This window comes from Rhinatrema bivittatum, chromosome 1 (assembly GCF_901001135.1).
Source record: "Rhinatrema bivittatum chromosome 1, aRhiBiv1.1, whole genome shotgun sequence".
NCBI lineage: Eukaryota > Metazoa > Chordata > Amphibia > Gymnophiona > Rhinatrematidae > Rhinatrema > Rhinatrema bivittatum.
In genome coordinates, this window is record NC_042615.1 from 832,470,566 (window position 1) to 832,496,653 (window position 26,088).

At 45.4% G+C, this 26,088-nt stretch overlaps 1 protein-coding gene across 1 annotated transcript in view; it reads left to right on the forward strand.

Moving 5' to 3' along the window:
- Positions 1–26,088, forward strand: part of NPR2 (natriuretic peptide receptor 2) — a 393,621-nt gene that overhangs the window by 293,563 nt on the left and 73,970 nt on the right. Inside the window, exons 11-12 of the mRNA XM_029583214.1 lie at positions 15,116–15,220; positions 17,455–17,526. Of these exons, the coding sequence (XP_029439074.1) occupies positions 15,116–15,220; positions 17,455–17,526 (177 nt within the window). The remainder of the gene's footprint in view (positions 1–15,115; positions 15,221–17,454; positions 17,527–26,088) is intronic.

The window sequence follows — 26,088 nt, forward strand, 5'->3', positions numbered from 1 at the left end:
AAGCCTCTATACTTGGTGGAATCCCCATCATACCTTGGAGACAGAGGCAGATGAAGCATGGGAGTAGCAGGCTGTACTAGAGGTGCTGGAGCAGGTGACATGGGAGCTGGACAGGCAGCCATACCTTGCAGAAAATTGGCCATTGGTCTTGCTGTTTTAGCTGGTGAGCTAATTCCGCAATGGTGAGGGCCTGGGATGAGTCTGCCGAGCTCATGGCCTCAGCAAACTGTGATGAGTGGCACTGAAGTGAGCTCTTATTGCTGTGGCGTGCACCAACAGATAGCGAGTGCACCTTGAAGTGGGACAAACTGGAGCTTCACCTATACCAGCCAACTACCCCGCAGTTTGAACTCTTGGGTTCTGGTGGCTGGCAGGACTTAGATGTGTCCTTAGGGCGGTAGCGAGAGTAAGTGTGCAAGGTCATACCAGTGTCAGGACAGGCAGCAGAACTGAGATCCAGGGAACAGGCCAATGGTTGGGGCAGGTAGCAAGCAAGTGTAATCAGGTCCAAGGCAAGAGATCAGTACCAGGAGAACAGGGCAAGGATGGATGAAGACACATAATGATTCATATGGACTGAACCAAATCATGGTGAACCTAGAAGATGTGGTAGGCCTGATTGACAAACTGAAGAGTAGTAAATCACCTGGACCAGATGGTATACACCCCAGGATTCAGAAGGATCTAAAAAATGAAATTTCAGATCTATTAGTAAAAATCATCCATTGTACCTGAAGACTGGAGGGTGGCTAATGTAACCCCAATATTTAAAAAGGGCTCCAGTGGCGATCCTGGAAACTACAGACAGTTAGCCTGACTTCAGTGAAAGGAAAAATAGTGGAAAGTGTTCTAAAAATCAAAATCACAGAACATACAGAAAGACATGGTTTAATGGAACAAAGTCAGCATGGCTTTACCCAAGGCAAGTCTTGCCTCACAAATCTGCTTCATTTTCTTTGAAGGAGTTAATAAACATGTGGATAAAGGTAACTGGTAGATGTAGTGTATTTGGATTTTCAGAAGTTATTTGACAAAGTTCCTCATGAGAGGCTTCTAGGAAAAGTAAAAAGTCATGGGATAGGAGGTGATGTCCTTTCATGGATTACAAACTGGTTAAAAGACAGGAAACAGAGAGTAGGATTAAATGGACAATTTTCTCAGTGGAAAAGGGTAGACAGTGGAGTGCCTCAGGGATCTGTACTTGGACCGGTGCTTTTCAATATATATATAAATGATCTGGAAAGGAATACGATGAGTGAGGTAATCAGATTTGCAGATGATACAAAATTATTCAGAGTAGTTACATCACAAGTGGATTGTGATAAATTGCAGGAAGACCTTGTGAGACTGGAAGATTGGGCATCCAAATGGCAGATGAAATTTAATGTGGATAAGTGCAAGGTGATGCATATAGGGAAAAATAACCCATGCTATAGTTACACAATGTTAGGTTCCATATTAGGAGCTACCACCCAAGAAAGAGATCTAGGCATCATAGTGGATAATACATTGAAATCGTCAGCTCAGTGTGCTGCAGCAGTCAAAAAAGCAAACAGAATGTTGGGAATTATTAGAAAAGGAATGATGAATAAAACGGAAAATGTCATAATGCCTCTGTATCGCTCCATGGTGAGACCACACCTTGAATACTGTGTACAATTCTGATCGCCGCATCTCAAAAAAGATATAATTGTGATGGAGAAGGTACAGAGAAGGGCTACCAAAATGATAAAGGGAATGGAACAACTCCCCTATGAGGAAAGACTAAAGAGGTTAGGACTTTTCAGCTTGGAGAAGAGACGACTGAGGGGGGATATGATAGAGGTGTTTAAAATCATGAGAGGTCTAGAACAGGTAGATGTGAATCTGTTATTTAGTCTTTCGGGTAATAGAAAGACTAGGGGGCACTCCATGAAGTTAGCATGGGGCACATTTAAAACTAATCGGAGAAAGTTCTTTTTCACTCAACGCACAATTAAACTCTGGAATTTGTTGCCAGAGGATGTGGTTAGTGCAGTTAGTGTAGCTGGGTTTAAAAAAGGATTGGATAAGTTCTTGGAGGAGAAGTCCATTACTTGCTATTAATTAAGTTGACTTAGAGAATAGCCACTGCTATTACTAGCAACGGTAATATGGAATAGACTTAGTTTTTGGGTACTTGCCAGGTTCTTATGGCCAGGATTGGCCACTGTTGGAAACAGGATGCTGGGCTTTATGGACCCTTGGTCTGACTCAGTATGGCATGTTCTTATGTTCTTATGACACTGGATGGGACTAGGTGGGTGCGATAAGGCTAGATGAGATGGCAGGGCAAGGTTGGTTGCAGGAATACTGAAACACAGGATCACAGAAACAGCTGAATGTGAAAGCAACACAGAGTGCACCAGGTAGGAGACGTGTTGCTGAGGCGTTGATGGGTTGCCTGGGAACACCTTAAACAGGGAGAGCCTGCGGATATCATCAAAGTGTGCTGCAGGGACTTTTCCACCGCAGACCTTTGAAGTATTGCTGCACGTTTATGTGCACATGGGGAGGCCTCAGGAAGGAGCCAGAGTATGGTGGCATCCAGGCGCCACTCTCGGTGTCATTTGTCTAGTGGCAGTGTTCTTGCCGCAGGAAGAGGCCGGTGATGTCTGAGGTGAGGGCGGTGGCTCAAGAGGCCATCCCGTGAGCCACCAAATGTAAGAGTCTTGAGTTGGATAAAGAGTTTTCTGCAGGACAGGACACAGTTGGTGAACTTTCAGGGGTCATACTCACATGTGCGTAAGATGAACTATGGAGTTCCACAGGGATTCTTCATTCTCCCCTATTTTATTCAATATGTAATTGTCCCCTTTAGGGAACATAGGGACGGTGTCTTTCAAACTGGTGTGCAGGTGCATATTTGTGTGTGTGTGTCAGCCCGTGCTCAACGACGCAGCTATTTTATAACTTGCGTGTGTGTGTGTGTATGCGCATGTTATAAAATAGCCTGGCTGCTTGCCCATCTGCACCTAATTTTAAGTGGGAGCACGCATGGGCATGCAAATCCTGCTTCTACCGCCCATGCCGTTCCCAGTTTACCAGCTCATCCAGCCGTTCACCCAGCTAAATCCTCCAACCCCGCCCCGGGGTTGATAGCCTATGCTCCCCCCAGTTATCCCAGACCCTTTAAAATCTTCAGTCCTTTCATTTCATAGCAGGAGTAAAGTTATCTTGCAGGGCACATAAATACATAGACGCACGTCTCTTGGCCAGGCAGCGAAATGCCCATGCCACGCCCCTTATTGGAAAACGTTTGAGATGTGCACGCTGTGGCATTCACACGTGTATATGGGCACTTTTTAAAAATACAGTCAGCACGTGAGCCCCAGTTCTTCGGGCAGCCCCTAATTTCGGTGTGTGTCGAGCTTATAAAATTCGTCTTTAAGCGATCACTTAGATTTGTCTCATTTACATATGCAGATGATATGCAAATTCTGGTAACTTTGGGTAAGGATCCAGAAACTGTTTTGGCACAGTTTAAACGATTGTATGTTGGCAGTCTGGCTGAAAGAAAGCTGTCTGCTTCTGAATTCAAGGAAGATGGAAACGTTACAGGTGGGACGTGCTGTGAAGGAATGTAAGCTAGCGACTGATGTTATCCACTTCCCATTTGCAGGTAACACCTCAGAAAGCTTCACCGTCTTCGCCTGCTGCCTAAGGGCCTCCTCTAATCTCTTGAACTCACTTGCCTCATCTGAATTTATAAAATCAGAGAAAATGAAGCGAAAAGAACCGGAAGGCCCATCCAGTCTGCCCCGTTCCACTCCTGCTGCAATGCCACAGGCCCCAGCTGATCTCTAGCTTTCGCCTCACATCAGCACACGCCTGTCACCGCTCTATCCCTCGAGAGACCCCCTCTGTGCATCCTCTGCCCTTTCTGTATAGAAATATTTTGCAGTGTTGCTGCTGAGTCTACCTTTGCAGCCTCAGGCTGTGATCTCTTATTCTAGGCCATTCTTTCCGCTATGGATCCCACCCTCCCCGCCTCTCCTCTCCTCTCCTCTAGGATGTACATACGGCATTTCATATCGCACCCGCATCATTCTGCCCCTTATTTGGCCCACCTCAGCCTTTCTACATCCCCTTGCAGATATGGCCTGCAGAACTGGACACGTTTTGGTTGGCCACGGTGGGGGGGCATCGAACTAACCAACCCAGCTCCGTCCCCGTAGGAGGCTGTAATTCAGTAGTTAAGCTGGTGATGGAAGGGGAATATTAGATGTCACTCCCCGAAACCCTTGTAGCACTACAGGTTCTTTTACAACGGGGGAGCAGGGGGAATATGTTTTTCAAGGGCCCGCTGTTTCAGGTAATGATTTAGGAATAGAGAGGCAGGGGCTCCATCGAAAGCTGAGAGGCAATGGAGAAAATGTAGGCTATTATTACACGAATCATCAAACGTTAGTGGAAATCTATAGAAAAAAGTGTCCAGCAGGCCAGGCAAAAGTACAATTCAGAGCCAATTAAAACTGCTGTGAATCAGCCTGGGGAACTGTTCTATCAGGTTAAGGATCTGTTGAAAAAGCTTGTCTGGAGCAATTGCTTGGACTCTGATTGTGAAGTACTAGCAAGCTACTTTCAAAGGAAAGTCGATAACTTACCATGAGGATTACCAGCAATGGAAGAACATTTTGAAAATGAATCATTGATTGCGATAAGTACTTCTCCTTCCACCCAGTGTAGATTTACAGCTTCGAAAAATGTGCCTGAAATGAAATCTATTTACTGTCAGCTAGACCTGTGTGCAGTTTGCATGCAGGCAGCGAGATCAAGGATTTGTCACTCAGACAGTAAACAAGTTACTTGCAGAAGAGAGCCTACCTGAAATGTTTAAAAGAGGAGTCCTTCACCCAGTATTGAAAGACCCTGATCTGCTTGAGGCTGATGTGATAAGATTTTGTTCCATCACAAATTTACCTACATTAGGCAAACTATTAGAGAAATCCGTCCCTCCAATTTTGAATACACTATTCACTCTCTCATCTCCTCCTGCTTACACTATTACATCCTGCTCCTCACAGGTCTCCCAGTGATCCATCTCTCTCCCTGCAATCTGTCCTAAATTCAGCTGCACGACTTATCTTTCACCAAAGTCACTGCACCCATACCAGAACCCTTTCCTCTCTCTCATCTCCTCCCTCTTACACTATTACACCCTGCTCCTCAAAGGTCTCCCAGTGACCCATCTCTCTCCCTGCAATCTGTCCTAAATTCAGCTGCACGACTTATCTTTCACCAAAGTCACTGCACCCATACCAGAACCCTTTCCTCTCTCTCATCTCCTCCTGCTTACACTATTACATCCTGCTCCTCACAGGTCTCCCAGTGATCCATCTCTCTCCCTGCAATCTGTCCTAAATTCAGCTGCATGACTTATCTTTCACCAAAGTCACTGCACCCATACCAGAACCCTTTCCTCTCTCTCATCTTCTCCTCTTACACTATTACATCCTGCTCCTCACAGGTCTCCCAGTGATCCATCTCTCTCCCTGCAATCTGTCCTAAATTCAGCTGCACGACTTATCTTTCACCAAAGTCACTGCACCCATACCAGAACCCTTTCCTCTCTCTCATCTCCTCCTGCTTACACTATTACATCCTGCTCCTCACAGGTCTCCCAGTGATCCATCTCTCTCCCTGCAATCTGTGCTAAATTCAGCTGCATGACTTATCTTTCACCAAAGTCACTGCACACATACCAGAACCCTTTCCACTCTCTCATCTCCTCCTCTTACACTATTACATCCTGCTCCTCACAGGTCTCCCAGTGATCCATCTCTCTCCCTGCAATCTGTCCTAAATTCAGCTGCACGACTTATCTTTCACCAAAGTCACTGCACCCATACCAGAACCCTTTCCACTCTCTCATCTCCTGCTTACACTATTACATCCTGCTCCTCACAGGTCTCCCAGTGATCCATCTCTCTCCCTGCAATCTGTGCTAAATTCAGCTGCATGACTTATCTTTCACCAAAGTCACTGCACACATACCAGAACCCTTTCCACTCTCTCATCTCCTCCTCTTACACTATTACATCCTGCTCCTCACAGGTCTCCCAGTGATCCATCTCTCTCCCTGCAATCTGTCCTAAATTCAGCTGCACGACTTATCTTTCACCAAAGTCACTGCACCCATACCAGAACCCTTTCCTCTCTCTCATCTCCTCCCTCTTACACTATTACATCCTGCTCCTCACAGGTCTCCCAGTGACCCATCTCTCTCCCTGCAATCTGTCCTAAATTCAGCTGCATGACTTATCTTTCACCAAAGTCACTACACCCATACCAGAACCCTTTCCTCTCTCTCATCTCCTCCTGCTTACACTATTACATCCTGCTCCTCACAGGTCTCCCAGTGATCCATCTCTCTCCCTGCAATCTGTCCTAAATTCAGCTGCATGACTTATCTTTCACCAAAGTCACTGCACCCATACCAGAACCCTTTCCACTCTCTCATCTCCCCCTCTTACACTATTACATCCTGCTCCTCACAGGTCTCCCAGTGACCCATCTCTCTCCCTGCAATCTGTCCTAAATTCAGCTGCATGACTTATCTTTCACCAAAGTCACTGCACCCATACCAGAACCCTTTCCTCTCTCTCATCTCCTCCTTCTTACACTATTACATCCTGCTCCTCACAGGTCTCCCAGTGATCCATCTCTCTCCCTACAATCTGTCCTAAATTCAGCTGCACGACTTATCTTTCACCAAAGTCACTGCACCCATACCAGAACCCTTTCCTCTCTCTCATCTCCTCCTCTTACACTATTACACCCTGCTCCTCACAGGTCTCCCAGTGACCCATCTCTCTCCCTGCAATCTGTCCTAAATTCAGCTGCACGACTTATCTTTCACCAAAGTCACTGCACCCATACCAGAACCCTTTCCTCTCTCTCATCTCCTCCTGCTTACACTATTACACCCTGCTCCTCACAGGTCTCCCAGTGATCCTTCTCTCTCCCTGCAATCTGTCCTAAATTCAGCTGCACGACTTATCTTTCACCAAAGTCACTGCACCCATACCAGAACCCTTTCCTCTCTCTCATCTCCTCCTGCTTACACTATTACATCCTGCTCCTCACAGGTCTCCCAGTGATCCATCTCTCTCCCTGCAATCTGTCCTAAATTCAGCTGCATGACTTATCTTTCACCGAAGTCACTACACCCATACCAGAACCCTTTCCACTCTCTCATCTCCTCCTGCTTACACTATTGCATCCTGCTCCTCACAGGTCTCCCAGTGATCCATCTCTCTCCCTGCAATCTGTCCTAAATTCAGCTGCACAACTTATCTTTCACCAATGTCACTGCACCCATACCAGAACCCTTTCCTCTCTCTCATCTCCTCCTGCTTACACTATTACATCCTGCTCCTCACAGGTCTCCCAGTGATCCATCTCTCTCCCTGCAATCTGTCCTAAATTCAGCTGCACGACTTATCTTTCACCAAAGTCACTGCACCCATACCAGAACCCTTTCCTCTCTCTCATCTCCTCCTCTTACACTATTACATCCTGCTCCTCACAGGTCTCCCAGTGATCCATCTCTCTCCCTGCAATCTGTCCTAAATTCAGCTGCATGACTTATCTTTCACCAAAGTCACTGCACCCATACCAGAACCCTTTCCTCTCTCTCATCTCCTCCCTCTTACACTATTACACCCTGCTCCTCACAGGTCTCCCAGTGATCCATCTCTCTCCCTGCAATCTGTCCTAAATTCAGCTGCATGACTTATCTTTCACCAAAGTCACTGCACCCATACCAGAACCCTTTCCTCTCTCTCATCTCCTCCTGCTTACACTATTACATCCTGCTCCTCACAGGTCTCCCAGTGATCCATCTCTCTCCCTGCAATCTGTCCTAAATTCAGCTGCACGACTTATCTTTCACCAAAGTCACTGCACCCATACCAGAACCCTTTCCTCTCTCTCATCTCCTCCTCTTACACTATTACATCCTGCTCCTCACAGGTCTCCCAGTGATCCATCTCTCTCCCTACAATCTGTCCTAAATTCAGCTGCACGACTTATCTTTCACCACAGTCCCTATGCTCACATAACCCCTCTTCTGAAGTGACTGCAGTGGCTCCCTGTCTTCTGTCACATACAGTTCAAGCTCCTCTTACTTACCTACAAGTACCTTCACTCTGCAGCTCCTCACTTTCCTCTTTTATCTCTCTCTACCCTCTTCCTTGTGCATTCCACTCCTATCTGTGCCCTTCTCCTCTACCAACAATTCCAGACCGTGCTTTCCACCTGACTTCCTGAGCTGGTGCCTCATGCTCCCTCACACACCTTGTTTAAATCCCATCTGAAAACCCACCTTTTTGAGGCTGCTTTTACATTTTAAGCCTGTTAGTCTGCCTTCAGGCTCATTAACTAATTTTATTAATTGGCTGTCGAGCTGTTTATTTGTCTTGATTAGAATGTGAGCTCTATAGAGCTGGGAATGTCTCTTGTGTGTTGTTTGTACACTGCTGCACATGTTGAGTGTTGCACAGAAATGTTAGTAACAGTAGAAATTTGGGAACTGGCACAACTGGAAGATTAGCTGAGGGATAATGGGGTACTTGATAATTATCAGTCTGGTTTTAGGAAAGTGTGAATTCTGGACTAGCCACTTTTGTATTTAGCAGGTGGGAAATAGATGATGGGCCCCCAGCGCCATTCGGCACAGTAAATCATAACATTTTATTGCGCTGTTTGCAGGCAGTAGGACTAAGTTCCACTATGCCTGCTTGGTTCACCTCTTACTTTTCAGGTGGGAATAGCAGAAAAGTGCTCAGTAAGTTCAGGATTGCCCCAAGGGTCTGCATAATCATCGGCACTATTTAATATATGACCCCTGGGGAATATTTTAACACGAGTTGCCGACGATACACAGTTTTATATCCGTTGTAATCCAGATGGTAGTGTGCCCATGGAACATTTGGGGTACTGGCTCGCTAGCATGAAGGGGTAGTTGACAAACAATAGGTTTTGTTGCATCTTGCTAGATGTGATCTTGTAGTCAATACACCTCGTTTCAAGACTGATAATCGTAATTTATTTATTTATTTATTTATTTATTTTTAGTTTTTATATACCGATGTTCCTGTATAATATACATATCACACCGGTTTACATGGAAATAAAACTGATGCCTCGGAGAGGCAGTTTACATCGAAACATTTTTAACATTTTTAACAGCATAACCAAAGGGGCAGGGGAAATGGAGGAGGTTACAGTGGTTAAAAAGTGGTTAAAGAGGTTACAGTGGTTAAAGAGGTTACAGTGGTTAAAATGGAGGAGGTTACAGTGGTTAAAAAGTGGTAATATTCCTATTGTGCCTGAAGCTGGAAATCTTGGCGTATTTCTTGATACCAAACAGTTTAGAATCCAATATTGGGAGGGGGGGGGGTGAAGTTTGCTTTTTTTAAGCTAAGAATGGTGCGGCACCTGAAAAATGAGATATATGATGTAGATGTTGCGCCAGAGGTGGACCCCTGGGCCGAGGTGGGGGTTGACGCTACCCGTAGAAGGAATCCTATGGGTCCCCACCGTCGGCAGGCAGAGTGGGCTGAAGGACGGAGGCCGACTGGCGCTTCACCAATACCAGCCCTCGTTCCACGCGGGTTAAGCCTTTGGGTACTGGGGCCGGCTGGGCTTAGGTGGGCCTCCGAATGTCGTCATGGATGGATGGATCGAAGGGTCAGCCCAGAGGCAGCAACAAGGATGAGAAGAAGTCTGTGCTGGACGAGGCGGAGTCCTGGAGACCCGGGCGCCAATAGGAACAGAGTCAGACAGGAGGCGCCCGAGCAAGAACAGGCCGAAGCCTGAATAAGCCAAGTCCAGGTCGTAGACTGATGGAGCATAGTAGGCATGCTAGAGTCAGGGTTGGCAGCAATCGAGAAGCAGTGGCAAGATAGGCTGAGGTCAGGACAAAGAGAGCGTCAACGGCGTAGTCAGGCAATGCAGAGGTCTGGGCTTGGAGAGAGTCAGCGATGTGGTCAGGCAAAGCGGAGGTCCAGGCTTGGAGAGAGGCAACGGCATAGTCAGGCAATGCAGAGATCTGGGCTTGGAGTGAGGCAATTGTTGCATCCTTCGGTTTCAGATGGTGTCGACCTCTGTGCCTCACCTTTCTTCCTTCTCTCTCCTCAAGCCTTGGGAAGATGACTGTTGCCACGTCTTCATGCCGCTCTCTCTGGTGTCCCCGGATCGGCAACGGCGACGGTGTTCGCCATGATTTTCCTGAGGGCCTCCTAGGGTGCGCGCACGCACACCACCCACGTCATTATCCACGTCATGGCGGGAACCTCGGGGGCATCCCCTCTGTGTGACATATTCACATCCTGGTATTTAGCCTGCCCTTCGTTTGCTAACAAACTGAGTTAGCAAGGATTGGATTGCCTCCGGTCTAAGCTGCTCTGCTGCTTCCCAGCTGCCGCAAGAAGCTCTCTCTGCCCTTCGGGGTAATTCTTCTCTAACCTGGGTACCAGCTCCTTGGGGGCCTGCTCTCCCTAATCTGGTGCCTGCCACTGAACAACTTCTGCCTGCCAAGACCTTCAACTATACAGCTGTCTGCTTCAGTGAGTACTAACCCTTTCAGTCTGTCTCCTCTTCAGCTTCAGCGCTCTGTGCCCACATCCAGGACCTGTCTCTGCTATGCCTCGCTGCCTATCATCTACTCGAGTGTGAGACTGGTCTCCTCTGCTGAGGAACCCTGGACTACTTCTTTGGGCTACCTTCACTACCAATCCCTGGGCAGTACCATCGAGCTGTACAATAAATACAAGTTCTCTGTGTCTGCGAGTATAGAATCTAGCCTAGTACTGCGGTTCCTCACGGGGCTCCTCCCCGTGGGAGTGGCCATCACTGCAATACCCAAGAATCCACTCCAAAACTTCACCGCTTTGCAGGCCATTCTGGGCCTGGCCCAGTGAATCTCCGAACAACAGAATTTGTTAGACAACTTGACTGTTGCCTTTAATCAGCTACACACACAGATGAATGCACCAGCAGATGAATGCCGCAGGTAAAGAAGTTACACCGCCAGAAGTGACGGTCAAATCTACAGTGCCTCTATCTGCTCCGACATGCTTCGCGTGTGAAGTTTGGAAGTGTAGAGGATTTATTAATCAATGTTGTATGCACTTTTCTCTGCAACCTAACCATTTCCCTACAGCGTTTACCAAGACCAACTATATCCTTTCGTATCTGGACGGAAGAGCACTGGCTTGGGCCTCACCGCTGTGGGAGCTCAATGACCCTATCCTGAATGATCTTGCTGGGTTTCTTGAACTGTTTAAGTCAGTATATGATGACCTTGCCCGGTACTCAATAGCAGGATCAGCTTTGGTTCATCTAAAACAAGGCAACAAACCTTTACCAGACTTCGCATTGAATTCAAGACGTTGGCTTCTGAATTACATTGGGACCCTAGGTGCCTGAAGACCCTATTCTTTGAGGGCCTGAACTCCCGGTTGAAAGATGAACTGGTGACTCGTGAGATGCCCGAGACCTTAGCGGAACTTATGAAGTTGGCAGCAAAGATTGATCGCCGAATTTGCGACAAAGTTCAAGAGGTCAAGAGTCCCAGAAGACCACCCCACGGAGAGATTCGTGTCAAGTCTGTACCCAAGCCTACACTTCCAGGTCCTGCTGCTAGCGAAGAAGAACCAATGCAATTGGGCCGCAGTCATTTGACTTCTAAAGAGAGATGAGTCCGAAAGAGGTTGGGACTATGCATGTATTGTGGACAAGCTGGTCATGCTGTACAAACATGCCCTATATGTCCGGGAAACTGGCAGACTTAAGTCCTGTGGGAGGACTCTTCTTAGGTCTAACTGCACCCTCTCCTCCACGCTCTCTTCCAGTATCTTTAATCTGCGGGCCTTTGTAATATCAGACCCTTGCCTTTGTAGATTCTGGGGCAGGGGGAAATTTCATTTTGAAACGTCTAGTGGAACATTTGCGGATCCCTACCACTACTATGACGCCTCCATTACTATTGTCCTGAATCATGGAGAACCCTTACCGGGTGAAGTAACCTTGCATACTGGTGCTCTTCATACAGAGACTATTTCCTTCTTTGTGCTAGAGAAGGCCATGCACCCTTTGGTACTTGGGCTACCGTGGCTGCAGAAACACATGCCACAATTCAACTGGACCACTTTGGAGCTTTCACGTTGGGGTCCAGACTGTCATGGCAAATGCTTAATGGAAGTCTCTCCAATACCATGCATGCCAACTACCCTGTTGTTGCCTGGGTTGCTGCCTCAATATGCATCTTACCAAGATGTATTCTCAAAAGAAGCTGCTGATGTGTTACCTCCACACAGATCATACGACTGCACAATTAATTTGAAGCCAAATATGGAACCACCCAAAGGAAGGGTCTACCCCCTCTCCGTAGTGGAGAATAAGGTGATGTCAGAGTACATCCAGGAGAATCTCCAGAAAGGCTTCATAAGACCTTCTAAGTCTCGTGCCGGCGCAGGATTTTTCTTCGTGGGGAAAAAGGACGGAACATTACGTCCATGCATTGACTACAGAGGTCTGAATGAGATCACCATAAAGGACCACTACCCTTTACCACTCATCTCGGAGCTATTTGATAGATTACAGGGAGCCAAGATATTCTCCAAGCTTGACCTTAAAGGAGCGTATAATTTAGTTCGCATCTGCTCTGGCGATGAATGGAAGACAGCTTTTAATACCCGGGATGGACACTTTGAATACCTGGTGATGCTCTTCGGTGTGTGCAACGCCCCGGCTGTCTTCCAAAACATGATGAACGATATTCTGCATGATTTACTCTACCAATGTGTCATTGTCTACTTAGATGACATTTTGATATTTTCTCAGGACTTGCAATCCCATCAGGAAGATGTCAAAAGAGTTCTGCAGAGACTTCGCGAGAACCGCTTGTATGCCAAATTGTCTAAATGTGAATTTCATAAAGAATCCGTGCCCTTTTCAGGTTACATTGTCTCAAACAACAGTTTCCAAATGGACCCTCAGAAGCTTGAGAGTATTCAAAAATGGCCACAACCCACAGGCCTAAAAGCTCTAAGATGATTTTTGGGATTTACCAATTACTACCGGACCATTATTAAAAATTACTCTTCGTTGACTGTTCCATTAACAGCAATGACTAAGACGGGAGCCAACGCTGCTACTTGGTCTATGGAAGCTGTGACTGCGTTCCAGAAGTTAAGATGCCTTTCAAAGCAAACCATGTCTCCGCCATCCGGACCCTACTCGACCCTTCATTGTGGAAGTCGATGCCTCTGATGTAGGTGTAGGGGCCGTGCTAAGCCAGACCGGTGATTCAAAGATCTTACACCCCTGTCCATTCTTTTCCCGACGCTTCCCACCAACGTCTACAAATTATAAATTACAGGACAAAGAACATAAGAACATGGCATACTAAGTCAGACAAAAGGTCCATCAAGCCCAGCATCCTGTTTCCAACAGTGGCCAATCCAGGCTATAAGTAACTGGCAAGTACCCAAACATTAAGTATATCCCATGCTACTGATGCTAGTAAGAGCAGTGGCTATTTTTTAAGTCAACTTGATTAATAGCAGGAATTGGACTCCTCCTTCAAGAACTTATCCAAACATTTTTAAACCAGCTATACTAACTGCACTAACCACATCCCCTGACAACAAATTCTAGAGTTTAATTGTGCGTTGAGTGAAAAAGAACTTTCTCCAATTAATTTTAAATGTGCTACATTCTAACTTCATGGAGTGCCCCCTAGCCCTTCTATTATCCGAAAGTGTAAATAATTGATTCACATCTACTCTTCAAGACCTCTCATGATCTTAAAGACCTCTATCATATTCCCCCTCAGCCGTCTCTTCTCCAAGCTGAACAGTCCTAAACTCTTTAGTCTTTCCTCATAGGGGAGCTGTTCCATCCCCTTTATCATTTTGGTCGCCCTTTTCTGTACCTTCTCCATCACATCAATATCTTTTTTGAGATGCAGCGACCAGACTTGTACATAGTATTCAAGGTGCGGTCTCACCATGGAGCGATACAGAGGCATTATGACATTTTCTGTTTTATTCACCATTCCCTTCTTAATAATTCCTAACATTTTGTTTGGTTTTTTGACTGCTGCAGCACACTGAACCGACGATTTTAAAGTATTATCCACTATGATGCCTAGATCTCTTTCCTGGGTCGTAGCTCCTAATATGGAACCTAACATCGTGTAACTATAGCATAGGTTATTTTTCCCTATATGCATCACCTTGCACTTATCCACATTAAATTTTATCTGCCATTTGGATGTCCAATTTTCCAGTCTCACAATGTCCTCCTGCAATTTATCACAATCTGCTTGTGATTTAACTTCTCTGAATAATTTTGTATCATCTGCAAATTTAATAACCTCACTCATCGTATTCCTTTCCGGATCATTTATAAATATATTGAAAAGCACCGGTCCAAGTACAGATCCCTGAGGCACTCCACTGTTTACCCTTTTCCACTGAGAAAATTGTCTATTTAATCCTACTCTGTTTCCTGTCTTTTAGCCAGTTTGTAATCCACGAAAGGATATCGCCTCCTATCCCATGACATTTTAGTTTTCTTAGAAGCCTCTCATGAGGGACTTTGTCAAACGCCTTCTGAAAATCCAAATACAGATCCAGTATTATGGAATCAATATATTAGGGTAAATGCAAATTATTTACGTTTTAGGAATAGATTTAAGGCTGAGCTTTTTAGATCGACAACTTGAGAAGTGTAGAGCTTAAAATGTGATGTATCTCGCCAATGTTTTATTTATCTTTAGCTTTGTCATGTTCATACCTGGATATGATTTTTTATTGGAATCTGTAATGAACAGTCCTGTTCTGGAGTCTGAGGAAAATAAGACACTGCAAATAAATAAATAAATAAATAGTGTGATGCAGTATTGGCTGGCAAAAGGATTTACAGTGGGATTAAAATGGAGCACAGTCCTGCACAGTCAAGCCTCCTCTGTGCAAAATGCCAGAAAATCTGTGCATTCCCCATTAAAAGCAGGTGTGTATCACTACGATAACATGAATTTCAGAGCATGACAGCAAAGTTTATTCTCCTTCTCTTTGTACAGATGCGGGACGTACAGTTTAACCACCTCACCAGGTTTATTGGAGCCTGTATCGATCCCCCGAACATCTGCATTGTGACGGAGTACTGTCCCCGCGGAAGCTTACAGGTGGTGTATCTCTGCAATCACACTGCAGTCACAATAACTGATCGGAGGGGACGTTACCTTAGGGGTATCGGCACACTACTCTCACAGTGTAGTTTTCCTGGGGAGGGGGAGAAAAGTACCTATGGGGCTCTAGATTTATAATTTGTGAATAAAGCTCTGTGTTACATTCTGAGTAAGCAGAGATGTTACAGAAGTGATAGCAGCTCATGGGTTTAGAATACTCTTTTTCGTTGGGTGACAGAGTCCATTCAAAATAACCAGTGGCATGGAATTGTACCCCAGATAGAAGAGCAAAAAATTATAACCAGATCCTAGATTAAGGTTCTGAGTGCATAAAAGCCTCAGAAACCAACCATTAATGGGATATGTGGTTGCCTAGCTATGAGATTACCCAGCATGCAGTGGTATACGGCTGCCTTGTTCTGATATTACCCTGCATGCATTGATGTACAGCCGTCGTGCTCTGATATTATCCAGCATGTACTGGTGTGTGGTTGCTTATCTCTCAGATTACCCAGCATCCTCTGGTATATGGATGCCTAGTTCTCATTCTGCCCATCATGCACTGGTGTACAAATAGCTTGGGCTCTGAGATTACATAGCATGTTTGCATCTGTGGGTGCCTTGTTATGAGATTACCCAGCATGCACTGGTATACGGCTGCCTTGTTCTGATATTACCCTGCATGCATTGGTGTACAGCTGTCGTGATCTGATATTATCCAGCATGTACTGGTGTGTGGTTGCTTATCTCTCAAATTACCCAGCATCCTCTGGTATATGGATGCCTAGTTCTCATTCTGCCCATCATGCACTGGTGTACAAATAGCTTGCTCTGAGATTACATAGCATGCTTGCATCTGTGGGTGCCTTGTTATGAGATTACCCAGCATGCACTGGTATACGGCTGCCTTGTTCTGATATTACCCTGCATGCATTGGTGTACAGCTGTCGTGATCTGATATTATCCAGCATGTACTGGTGTGTGGTTGCTTATCTCTCAAATTACCCAGCATCCTCTGGTATATGGATGCCTAGTTCTCATTCTGCCCATCATGCACTGGTGTACAAATAGCTTGCTCTGAGATTACATAGCATGCTTGCATCTGTGGGTGCCTTGTTATGAGATTACCCAGCATGCACTGGTGTATGGATACCATCAGGTTCTCTGTCTTAAGAGAAACAGCAACACAATACTTATACTATGCCAAACCTGGCCAACCTGAATCTGACTTATAAAACCCCAAAGCAGCTGTTTGGTAAATTGGGCTCCTTTTGGAGTGCTTCCCACTCATTTGTCATTTCCATGTCATAATGAACAGGCTAAGCCGTTGCATGCAGAGAGTTGTTGTTCTGATTTTCTTAGGGACCTCTTTGAAGGCAAAAATAAGTTGAGCATGGGAGGCCACCAAAGGCTTCCACATTAGGCTTCCTCGTTCTTAAAGGCAAACAAAACATTTCAGGTCTTGACATCCCACAGAGATCACACTAGAAGCACTCAATAAGAACCACAGTGGTTTGAGTGGTCTATTAGGGCCTTTAACTTCACCCCATCAAATGAGGAGGCAGTAAAGAAGAAGAAAGGAAAGGAAAGGATAATCAAGGTGAAGGCATTTTCCTGTTTTCTAAGGGATATCACTGGGACAGTCAGAAGTGCAAGTCCCTTTATGCAGTGGGACTGGGACCTGATTAGCCAGTTCCCTATTGCCTGGAGCCAGTTGGCAATCCTAGATCTGGCCCTAAAACACTCCAGCATGCTCTGGTATACAGAGGCCTAGCCCTGAGATCACCCTGCAGTCATGGATATAAAGCTATTTCTGATACTGATCAATTTGCATAGTGCTAGTGTTGTTCAGCTACACACAAGCTCCACGGAGCAGAGATTATCTGAAAATATATAGAGAAGACAAGTAAGAGGCTTCATGAAATGTGTTTGTTAGAGAGAACAGGTTTAAAATCACCAAGGCTATGGTTAGGCACAGGAGCAGGTGTTACGATTTTCAAAGGAGCCTCGGAAAGGTGAGATGTGGATGTGGTCAGAAAGGGAGCACGAGGGTCCCAAATCAGGAGCTTTATTCCAGGCACACGCACGGTGCAGCAAGGCGAGAAGTAGGACATAGAAAAGAGAGGCAGAGGTCCCGCGGAGAGGAATGGCAGTGAGGAATTGTAGGCGAGTAGGGGAAGCCTGAATTGCACGCAGAAGCTTGACTTTCCTTTTCCATCTTTTCCACGTAGGATATCCTGGAGAACGACAGCATTAACCTGGACTGGATGTTTCGGTATTCCCTCATTAATGACATTGTGAAGGTAATTGGGTGGGGATTTATGATCTCACCCCCCCTCCCCAAGAGACTTGTGATGGGAAGCTGGGATGCTGCTGTCCCCCAGATAACAGCCTAGGGAAATGATAGCTTGGTCACTAGGGTCAGGGGGCGATGCCAGAGCTCTGGGGTAAGGCGCTGGAGCTAGGGATTAGGAGGCAAAGCTCGTATCATAGCTCCAGGATTAGAAGGTGGAGCTGGAGCTCTGGTGTAAGGAGGCAGTGCTGGGGCTGGGGTCACACCAGCACTGGGGAGGTAAGCTTTGTGCTCGCATTCATTGAGCTTTAGGAATAGGAGGATTCTAGCTTTCCCCAGGGGACAAGATTAGTAGGGTCCTGGCAGGTGCACTCAGCTGTGAGTTTGTCTCTGGGTCCGGGTGTCTGTAGCTTTGCTGTTGGGGATCCTTGTGTCATGGATTTATTTTAGACAGCTGCACCCCCCATCTCTTCTATTTATAAATGTGTGGCTCATATGGTTTGGACTGGAAGTCCGTCAGTGCCAGGAACTGAGAAGGTTGGAGGGTCGGAATGTTTTATCTGCCCAGCATCGGATTGGGGAAGGCGGGCACCCGAGTTGCAGTGGAATAATGCTCGCACTCTTGGTGCACAGATGTTCTGTACTCCACCGAGAGCAGCATCACGAGCACATGAAAGTGGTTTCAAGTTGAATGTTGCAGGTGCATTCATTCAACCTTTAAACCCAGTGAACATCAACCGGCAGCTGTAGGCCCTGAGTACATACTGTAGCATTCTGTAGTGAGGAATGGCAGGAGGTGCAGTCTTGTCCAGTATCTCATTGGTAGTGTAGCTCCTGCAAATATTCAAAAGCATTTCTGTGCTTAAAAATGGGTTTATATTTGTGCAAGTGGGCTTTTGAAAATTGCTATAATATACCATTGAATTGTCCATAGGATTTACTCACATAAGTTCACTTTACAAAGGCATTTGAAAATTGCTATGAAAGTATGTTACATTCACACGTGTAACTCCTTTGAAAATTTACCTGTTAGATTTTAAAAGACACCAAATAATTTAAAACTCCTTAAATTGAGAGACATATATATTGCTTAATCAGCTTTAAAACTATAGCAACTTAATAAAATTAGGATGCAGATAATCGTCCAGCAACAATTTGGGGACCATCTAGTCTTTTGCACCAAGTGCCACTTGTACGATTATCTGCCTTTTGGTGAGATGTTTCTGTGCACCTGGTGCAAAGAGCTCCTGTCTCTCAGAGAATGAGTCCAATCTCAGAAGGCTAGAGTGGCAGACCTGGAGGAGCTGAGGCAGACAGAGAGGTATATAGATGAGACCTTCAGGGACATAGTAGTCAAGTTCCAACTTCAGACTGGCAGCCCTGGTGCTGCCTTGGAGGAAGAAGGTCTCATGATGGGAGAGCACCAACCAGGTGCAGCAGGAAAGGATCCTGTAGCAAGGACCTGCTCTCCAGGTGATGCATTGTCCTTTCGCACTGAGGATATCTCCCCAAGGCCTACTGCCCAGGAGGGAAGGGTTAGGTCGGCCGTCATAGTTGGTGATTCGATTATTAGGAATGTAGATAGCTGGGTCGCTGGTGGGCGTGAAGATCGCCTGGTAACATGCCTACCTGGTGCGAAGGTGGCGGACCTCACACGTCACCTAGATAGGATTTTAGACAGTGCTGGGGAGGAGCTGGCTGTCGTGGTACATGTGGGCACCAACGACATAGGAAAATGTGGGAGGGAGGTTCTGGAAGCCAAATTTAGGTAGAAAGCTGAAATGCAGGACCTCCAGGGTGGCATTCTCAGAAATGCTTCCTGTTCCTTGCGCAGGACCCCTGAGGCAGGATGAGCTCCGGAGTCTCAATGTTCCCTAATTCCTGTCAAATCTAAAACCTTCTTCTCACCGTCATCTCATCCATGCAATGAGATTCTGGAGCTCATCCTGCCTCTGGGGTCCTGCATATGGAATGGGGAACATTTCTAACAATGCAACCTGGAGGTTTGCTGGCAAAAATCCCATCATTGAGGAGAGTGATCTCGGGGTGATAGTGTCTGATGGTCACAAGGTAGTAAAACAGTGTGATAAGGCAATGGCCAAAGCCAAAGTGATACCTGAATACATAGAAAGAGGTATGGCCAACAGAAAAATGAGGTGATAATGCCCTGAATGGGTCACTGGTAAGACCTTACCTAGAGTTCTGTGTCACTTCTGAAGTGTTTTCTTCCACAAGGATAAAGATAAGTGTAGAGGCAATTCAGAGAACACCTACCAAAACTGTGTAGCTCTAATGGTGGAAGCAGACTTGGACATCGTTGCTGTTACAGAGACATGGTTCATGGAGTCTCATGATTAGGATATGGTCATCCCAGGCTATAACTTATTAAGGAAGGATAGAGAGGACAGAAAAGGAGGAGGAGTTGCGCTTTATGTCGAAAACAATATCCAACTAACTGAAATGCAAGGGACATGGGGTAGGGAAGAAGCATTATGGGCTGTCCTAAAAAAAGAAGATGGTGCTTCCATTTACATTAATGCGGTCTTCAGGCCTCCAATTCAGATAGAAGAGCTGGATAGAGATCTGGTTTAAGATATCCAAAAAGTGGGAAGGAAGGAGATTGTAATCTGCTGGATGTAGATTGGAGTATCACTTCTGCAGAATCTACAAAAAGTAGAGAGATAGTGGATGCCCTTCAAGGAGCTCTACTCAAGCAAATGGTAATGGAACCCACAAGGGAGGGTGAGATACTTGATCTGGTGCTCAAAAATGGGAATAATATTTCTAATGTCCAAGTAGGTGTCCATCGGAACGCCAGTGATTATCAGATGGTATGGTTTGATATTGACAATAATAAATTAGAAAGTCGCACAAAAATTTGAGTTTCAAAAACATGGACTTTGTTGAAATGGGGATGTTCCTGGAGGAAGAAGACTAGGAGACAATGGATGAGGTGGAACAACAGAGGGCAAATTAAAAAGAGCTATTACAAAGGCAACAAATCTATATATTAGAAAAGTAAACAAAAGTAAGAGGAAAAAGAAACCGATCTGGTTCTCAAAGTAGGTGGCTGAAAAAATAAAGCAAAAAGAACAGCACTTAGAAGTATAAAGGATCCCAAAAAGAGGAACATAGGAAACTGAAGGAGACAAAGAAAGAAATTAGGAAATCAGAAGGTCAAGTGGACGAAAGGATTGCCAAAGAGGAAAAGCAAGGTGACAAAATATTTTTTGGATATATCAAAGAAAGAAGGAATGCCCGGTGGTATAGTGAAATTGAAAGGTGATGAGGAGCAATGTGTGGAGAATGACAAAGAAATGGCAGAAATATTAAACCAATACTTCAGTACAGTGATCACTAAAGAAGACCCTGGAGAAGGACCGTTGCTGGTTGACAAGACTGTAGATGGGGACTGGGTAGACGAAACTCCGTTTACAAAAGAAAATGATGGGAAGAGCTAGGAAAACTGAAAGTGGACAAAGCCATGGGGCCTGATGAGGTTCATCCCAGGATACTGAGGGAGCTCAGAGATGTGCTGGTGGGACCACAGAATGAAATGTTCAATAGATCCATGGAAACGGGAGTGGTGCCGAGTGATTGGAGAAGAGTGGTGGTAGTCCTGCTTCACAAGAGAGGTAGAAAAGAGGAGGCTGAAAACTATAGGCCGTTAGCCTCACTTCAGTGGTGAGAAAATTAATAGAGACTCTGCTGAAGGAAAGGATAGTGAACTATCTACAATCAGGAGGGTTGCTGCAACTGAGAAAGCATGGATTCACTATGGGAAGGCCTTGTCAAACAAATCTGATTGATTTTTTTGTTTTGGTGACTAAAAAATTGGATTGAGGAAGAGCGCTTGATGTGATCTATTTGGATTTTAGCAAAGCATTTGAAAGGGTCCCATATAGTAGGGATGTGAATCGTTTTTTGACAATTTAAAATATCGTACGATACATTTTAAATCGTCAAAAATCGTTAGAAGCGCGATACAATAGGAATTCCCCCGATTTATCGTCAAAAATCGTAAATCAGGGGAAGGGGGAGGGCGGAAAAACCGGCACACTAAAACAACCCTAAAACCCACCCCGACCCTTTAAAATAAATCCCCCACCCTCCCGAACCCCCCCAAAATGCCTTAAATTACCTGGGGTCCAGAGCGGGGGTCCCGGTGTGATCTTTTACTCTCGGGCCTGCGGAGCGTTGTAGAAATGGCGCCGGCCGTACGGCAAAACGGTTCGAGTGCAGGAGGTCGCTCCCGGACCCCCGCTGGACTTTTGGCAAGTCTTGTGGGGGTCAGGAGGCCCCCCCAAGCTGGCCAAAATCCCTGGGGGTCCAGCGGGGGTCCGATCTCCTACGCTCCTGATGTCGGGGGACAAAAAACAAAACGGCGCCGGCGCTACCTTTGACCTGTCATATGACAGGGCAAAGGTAGCGCCGGCGCCATTTCTACAACGCAGGCCCGAGAGTAAAAGATCACACCGGGACCCCCGCTCTGGACCCCAGGTAATTTAAGGCATTTTGGGGGGGTTCGGGAGGGTGGGGGATTTATTTTAAAGGGTCGGGGTGGGTTTTAGGGATGTTTTAGTGTGCCGGTTTTCCCGCCCTCCCCCGATTTACGATTTACACGATATTTACAAAAACAAAACCGCGACTATCCGATTCCCTCCCCCCCCAGCCGAAATCGATCATTAAGACGATCGATCACACGATTCACATCTCTACCATATAGGAGGCTTGTGAATAAAATGAGAAGCTTGGGAGTGTGTGCCAAGGTGGTGGCCTGGATTACAAACTGGCTGAAGGGTAGAAGATAGTGGGTAATGGTAAATGGAACCCACTCTGATGAAAGAATGGTGTTAAGTGGAGTGCCTCAAGGATCAATTTTGGGACCAGTTCTGTTCAATATCTTTGTGAGCGATATTGAGGAGGGGCTAAATTGAAAAGCTTGCGTTTTTGCGGATGATGCTAAGATCTGCAACAGAGTGGACATGCCTGAAGGAGTAGAGAGAATGAAAAGAGAAAACCTGAAGTGTGGTCGAAGATTTGGCAGCTGGGATTCAATGCCAAAACATTTACAGCTGTGCACCTAGGGTGCGGAAATCTGAAATAGCTCTATATGATGGGGGTGAAAGATTAATGTGCACAGACCAAAAGAGGAGTCTTGGGGTGACTGTGTCTGGTGTTGTGAAGGTTGCAAAGTAATGAGAGAAGGCAGAGCTAAAGTCAGAAAGATGCTGGGCTGCATAGAGAGAGTTATAAGTAGCAGGGAAAGGGAAGTGATAATGCCCTTGTACAGGTCCTTGGAGTACTGTGTTCAGTTCTGGAGCTCTAATCTCAAAAAGGACATTGACAGGGAAGGCAACCAAAATAGTGTGGAGTCTGTTTGAGAAAACCTTTGAAGAGAGCTGAAGGATCTGAAGATGTACACCCTGCAGGAGAAGAGGTACAGGGGGAGATTTGATACAGACCTTCAGATACCTGTAAGATATCAAAAATACACAGAATTCAAACCTTGTCTGCCGGAAAGGAAAGAGTAGAACTAGGGGTCATGATATGAAACTCCAGGGGGGACGACTAAGAACCAATATCAGGAAATATATTTTCACAGATTGGGTGGTGGATGCCTGGAATGCCTTCCCAAAAGAGGTGGTGAAGACGAGAACAGTTAATTCAAAATTGCATAGAACAAATACTGCAGATCCCTAAAGACTTAAAGAAAAGGATGGTATAACATTTCTGCATGGGGGTAACCTGCACGGAGCGGCAGTTACTACCCTTAACAGAAGGCATGGGGGTAACCTGCACGAAGCGGCAGTTACTACCCTTAACAGAAACATGGGGGTAACCTGCACAGAGCGGCAGTTACTACCCTTAACAGAAGGCATGGGGGTAACCTGCACGGAGCAGCAGTTACTACCCTTAACAGAAGGCATGGGGGTAACCTGCACGAAGTGGCAGTTACTGCCCTTAACAGAAGGCATGGGGGTAACCTGCACGAAGTGGCAGTTACTGCCCTTAACAGAAGGCATGGGGGTAACCTGCACGAAGCGGCAGTTACTACCCTTAACAGAAGGCATGGGAGTAACCTGCAGGGAGTGGCAGTTACTACCCTTAACAGAAGGCATGGGGTTAACCTGCAGGGAGTGGCAGTTACTATCCTTAACAGAAGGCATGGGGTTAACCTGCAGGGAGTGGCAGTTACTATCCTTAACAGTAGGCATGGGGTTAACCTGCAGGGAGTGGCAGTTACTATCCTTAACAGAAGGCATGGGAGTAACCTGCAGGGAGTGGCAGTTACTATCATAAGCAAATTGCTGGGTAGACTGGATGGACCATTTGGTCTTTTTCTGCTGTCACTACTATGTTACTGTGTTGTTATAACAAAAGCCCTCTGAGATCAAACTTAAGGACCTAAATATATAAACCCTAGATGGGAGAAGGGAGAGGAGGGATATTCAAATACTTGTGAAGTATATTTCATGTACAAAAGAAAATATTTTTCAATGGAGAGAAAATTCTAGAAGAAGAGGTAGACTTGTTTCTTCAGTACCACTTAACTGGATTAGTTCAGACACATCTGGCTATGTGACAGCATTTTCATATTCGTCTATGACAATTAGGTGGATAAATAGTTATCCATCTAGAAAGTAGCTGAGATGGGGGCACTCCCTTGGCTACTTATCCGTCTATCTTAAGCTGGATAAGTGGTAATATTCAGACTTCATCTGGCAAGTCAGCTGGATCACGCTTTCTAGCTATTAAGAGGTCGGCTTCTTGCCTCCCTCCCTTGTATATAGTACTTATCTTCGTTCACCCTCTTTATTTCCTACTCCCAGTTAAGGCTTCCTTGTTATAATGTAACTTTTATGCTCCCTAAATTGTCTCTTGTTTATTGGTTATTTATAGTTACTGCTTAGTTCGATGTAAACAGAGTTGATTTGATTTGTATCAAGAAAGTCGGTATATAAAAGCCTTCAATAAATAAATAAATAAATAAGTTGAAGCTGCTGTTGAGCAGGTCTAGAGCTAGATAAAGTTACCTGGGCAACTATTAGTTACCTGAGTATAACCAGCAGCATGGCCACACCACTGGATATCCCAAACCAGTTACCTGCAAATCTTTATCCAGCCAGATGCTTAGTCATGAAAAAAAGAAGGGAAAGCAGAGATCAGTTGGGGTCTACGGAACAGTAAGAAGAATAGACTGGACAGACTGGACAGGCCCCCCTTACCTGCTGTCTGATCGTCTGCTTGTGAGTTTCCTTGGCTGACGATGGGGCTGGCAGGAACCCACATACAGGCATGTTAGATGCTATTAAACACTGGCAGGAATGGCAGAGAACTCTCAGTCCATCCCAAATCTATTTAGTTATCCACTTTTGTATATGGGTTTATATCTATACAATATATACCGACTTTCTTGATACAAATCAATGGCTCAAAAACCAAGATTCAATTCAGCAACAAAAATTCAAATCACTACTACACAAGTATCGTAAATCAACGGATGAAGCTAAGAAAAACTTTTACTCAACAAAAATTCATCAATATCAGTTTAATCCACGTGCCCTCTTCCAATACGTATCTAATTTAATCTCCCCTTCAATAAACACTGACCGTGAACATGAGGATGAAAATAAGTGCGAGAAATTAGCCTCCTATTTCCAGGACAAGATTTCAAACATCATGGCTCGTTTTTCTATTCCACATCAAAAAATACTTTCACCTACAAGCACCCCAAGGACCTCACCCACACTCCCAAACTTTGAAACGTCCACTGCTTCTGAAATTGAAGCAATTCTAAAGAAACTCAAACCAGCATTACACCCCATTGACATCATGCCAACAAAAACTCTCCTTGCCATTCCTTCTAGGATCGCCACTGCGATTGCTAACATTATCAACAAGTCTATTACAGAGGGAGTTTTTCCAACGCAACTAAAACATGCTATAATAAAACCTACTCTGAAAAAACCTGACCTGGACCCCTCTGAACCGGCTAACTATCGACCAGTATCGAACCTCCCGTTATTATCTAAAATCCTAGAAAAAGTCATAAACAAACAACTAACTGACTATCTAGACGAAAATCAACTACTATTCCCTTCACAATACGGATTCAGGAAGAATCATAGCACCGAAACCCTGCTTGTGTCCCTCTCAGATTCCATTCTAAAATCCCTTGACACAGGTCACTCGTACCTTCTAGCCCTCCTTGATATTTCTTCGGCATTTGATACTGTCAACCACATTACCCTTCTCGCTCTCCTATCTCAAATCGGCATCACCGGCACTGCTTTATCATGGATACAATCTTTCCTGGAAGATAGGACATATAGTGTCAAGATGGGACTCCAAACTTCAAAACCTAGAAACCTATCACAAGTTGTTCCACAGGGGTCCTCCCTCTCTTCAACACTGTTTAACGTGTATCTATCTCCACTCTGTAAACTTCTGATGAAACTGGATCTCCGTCATTTTATATACGCCGACGATGTACAGATAATCATTCCTATCAACGATTCACTCGCTAAGGCCATGAAAACCTGGGAATCAGCTCTTGATGAAATAAAAA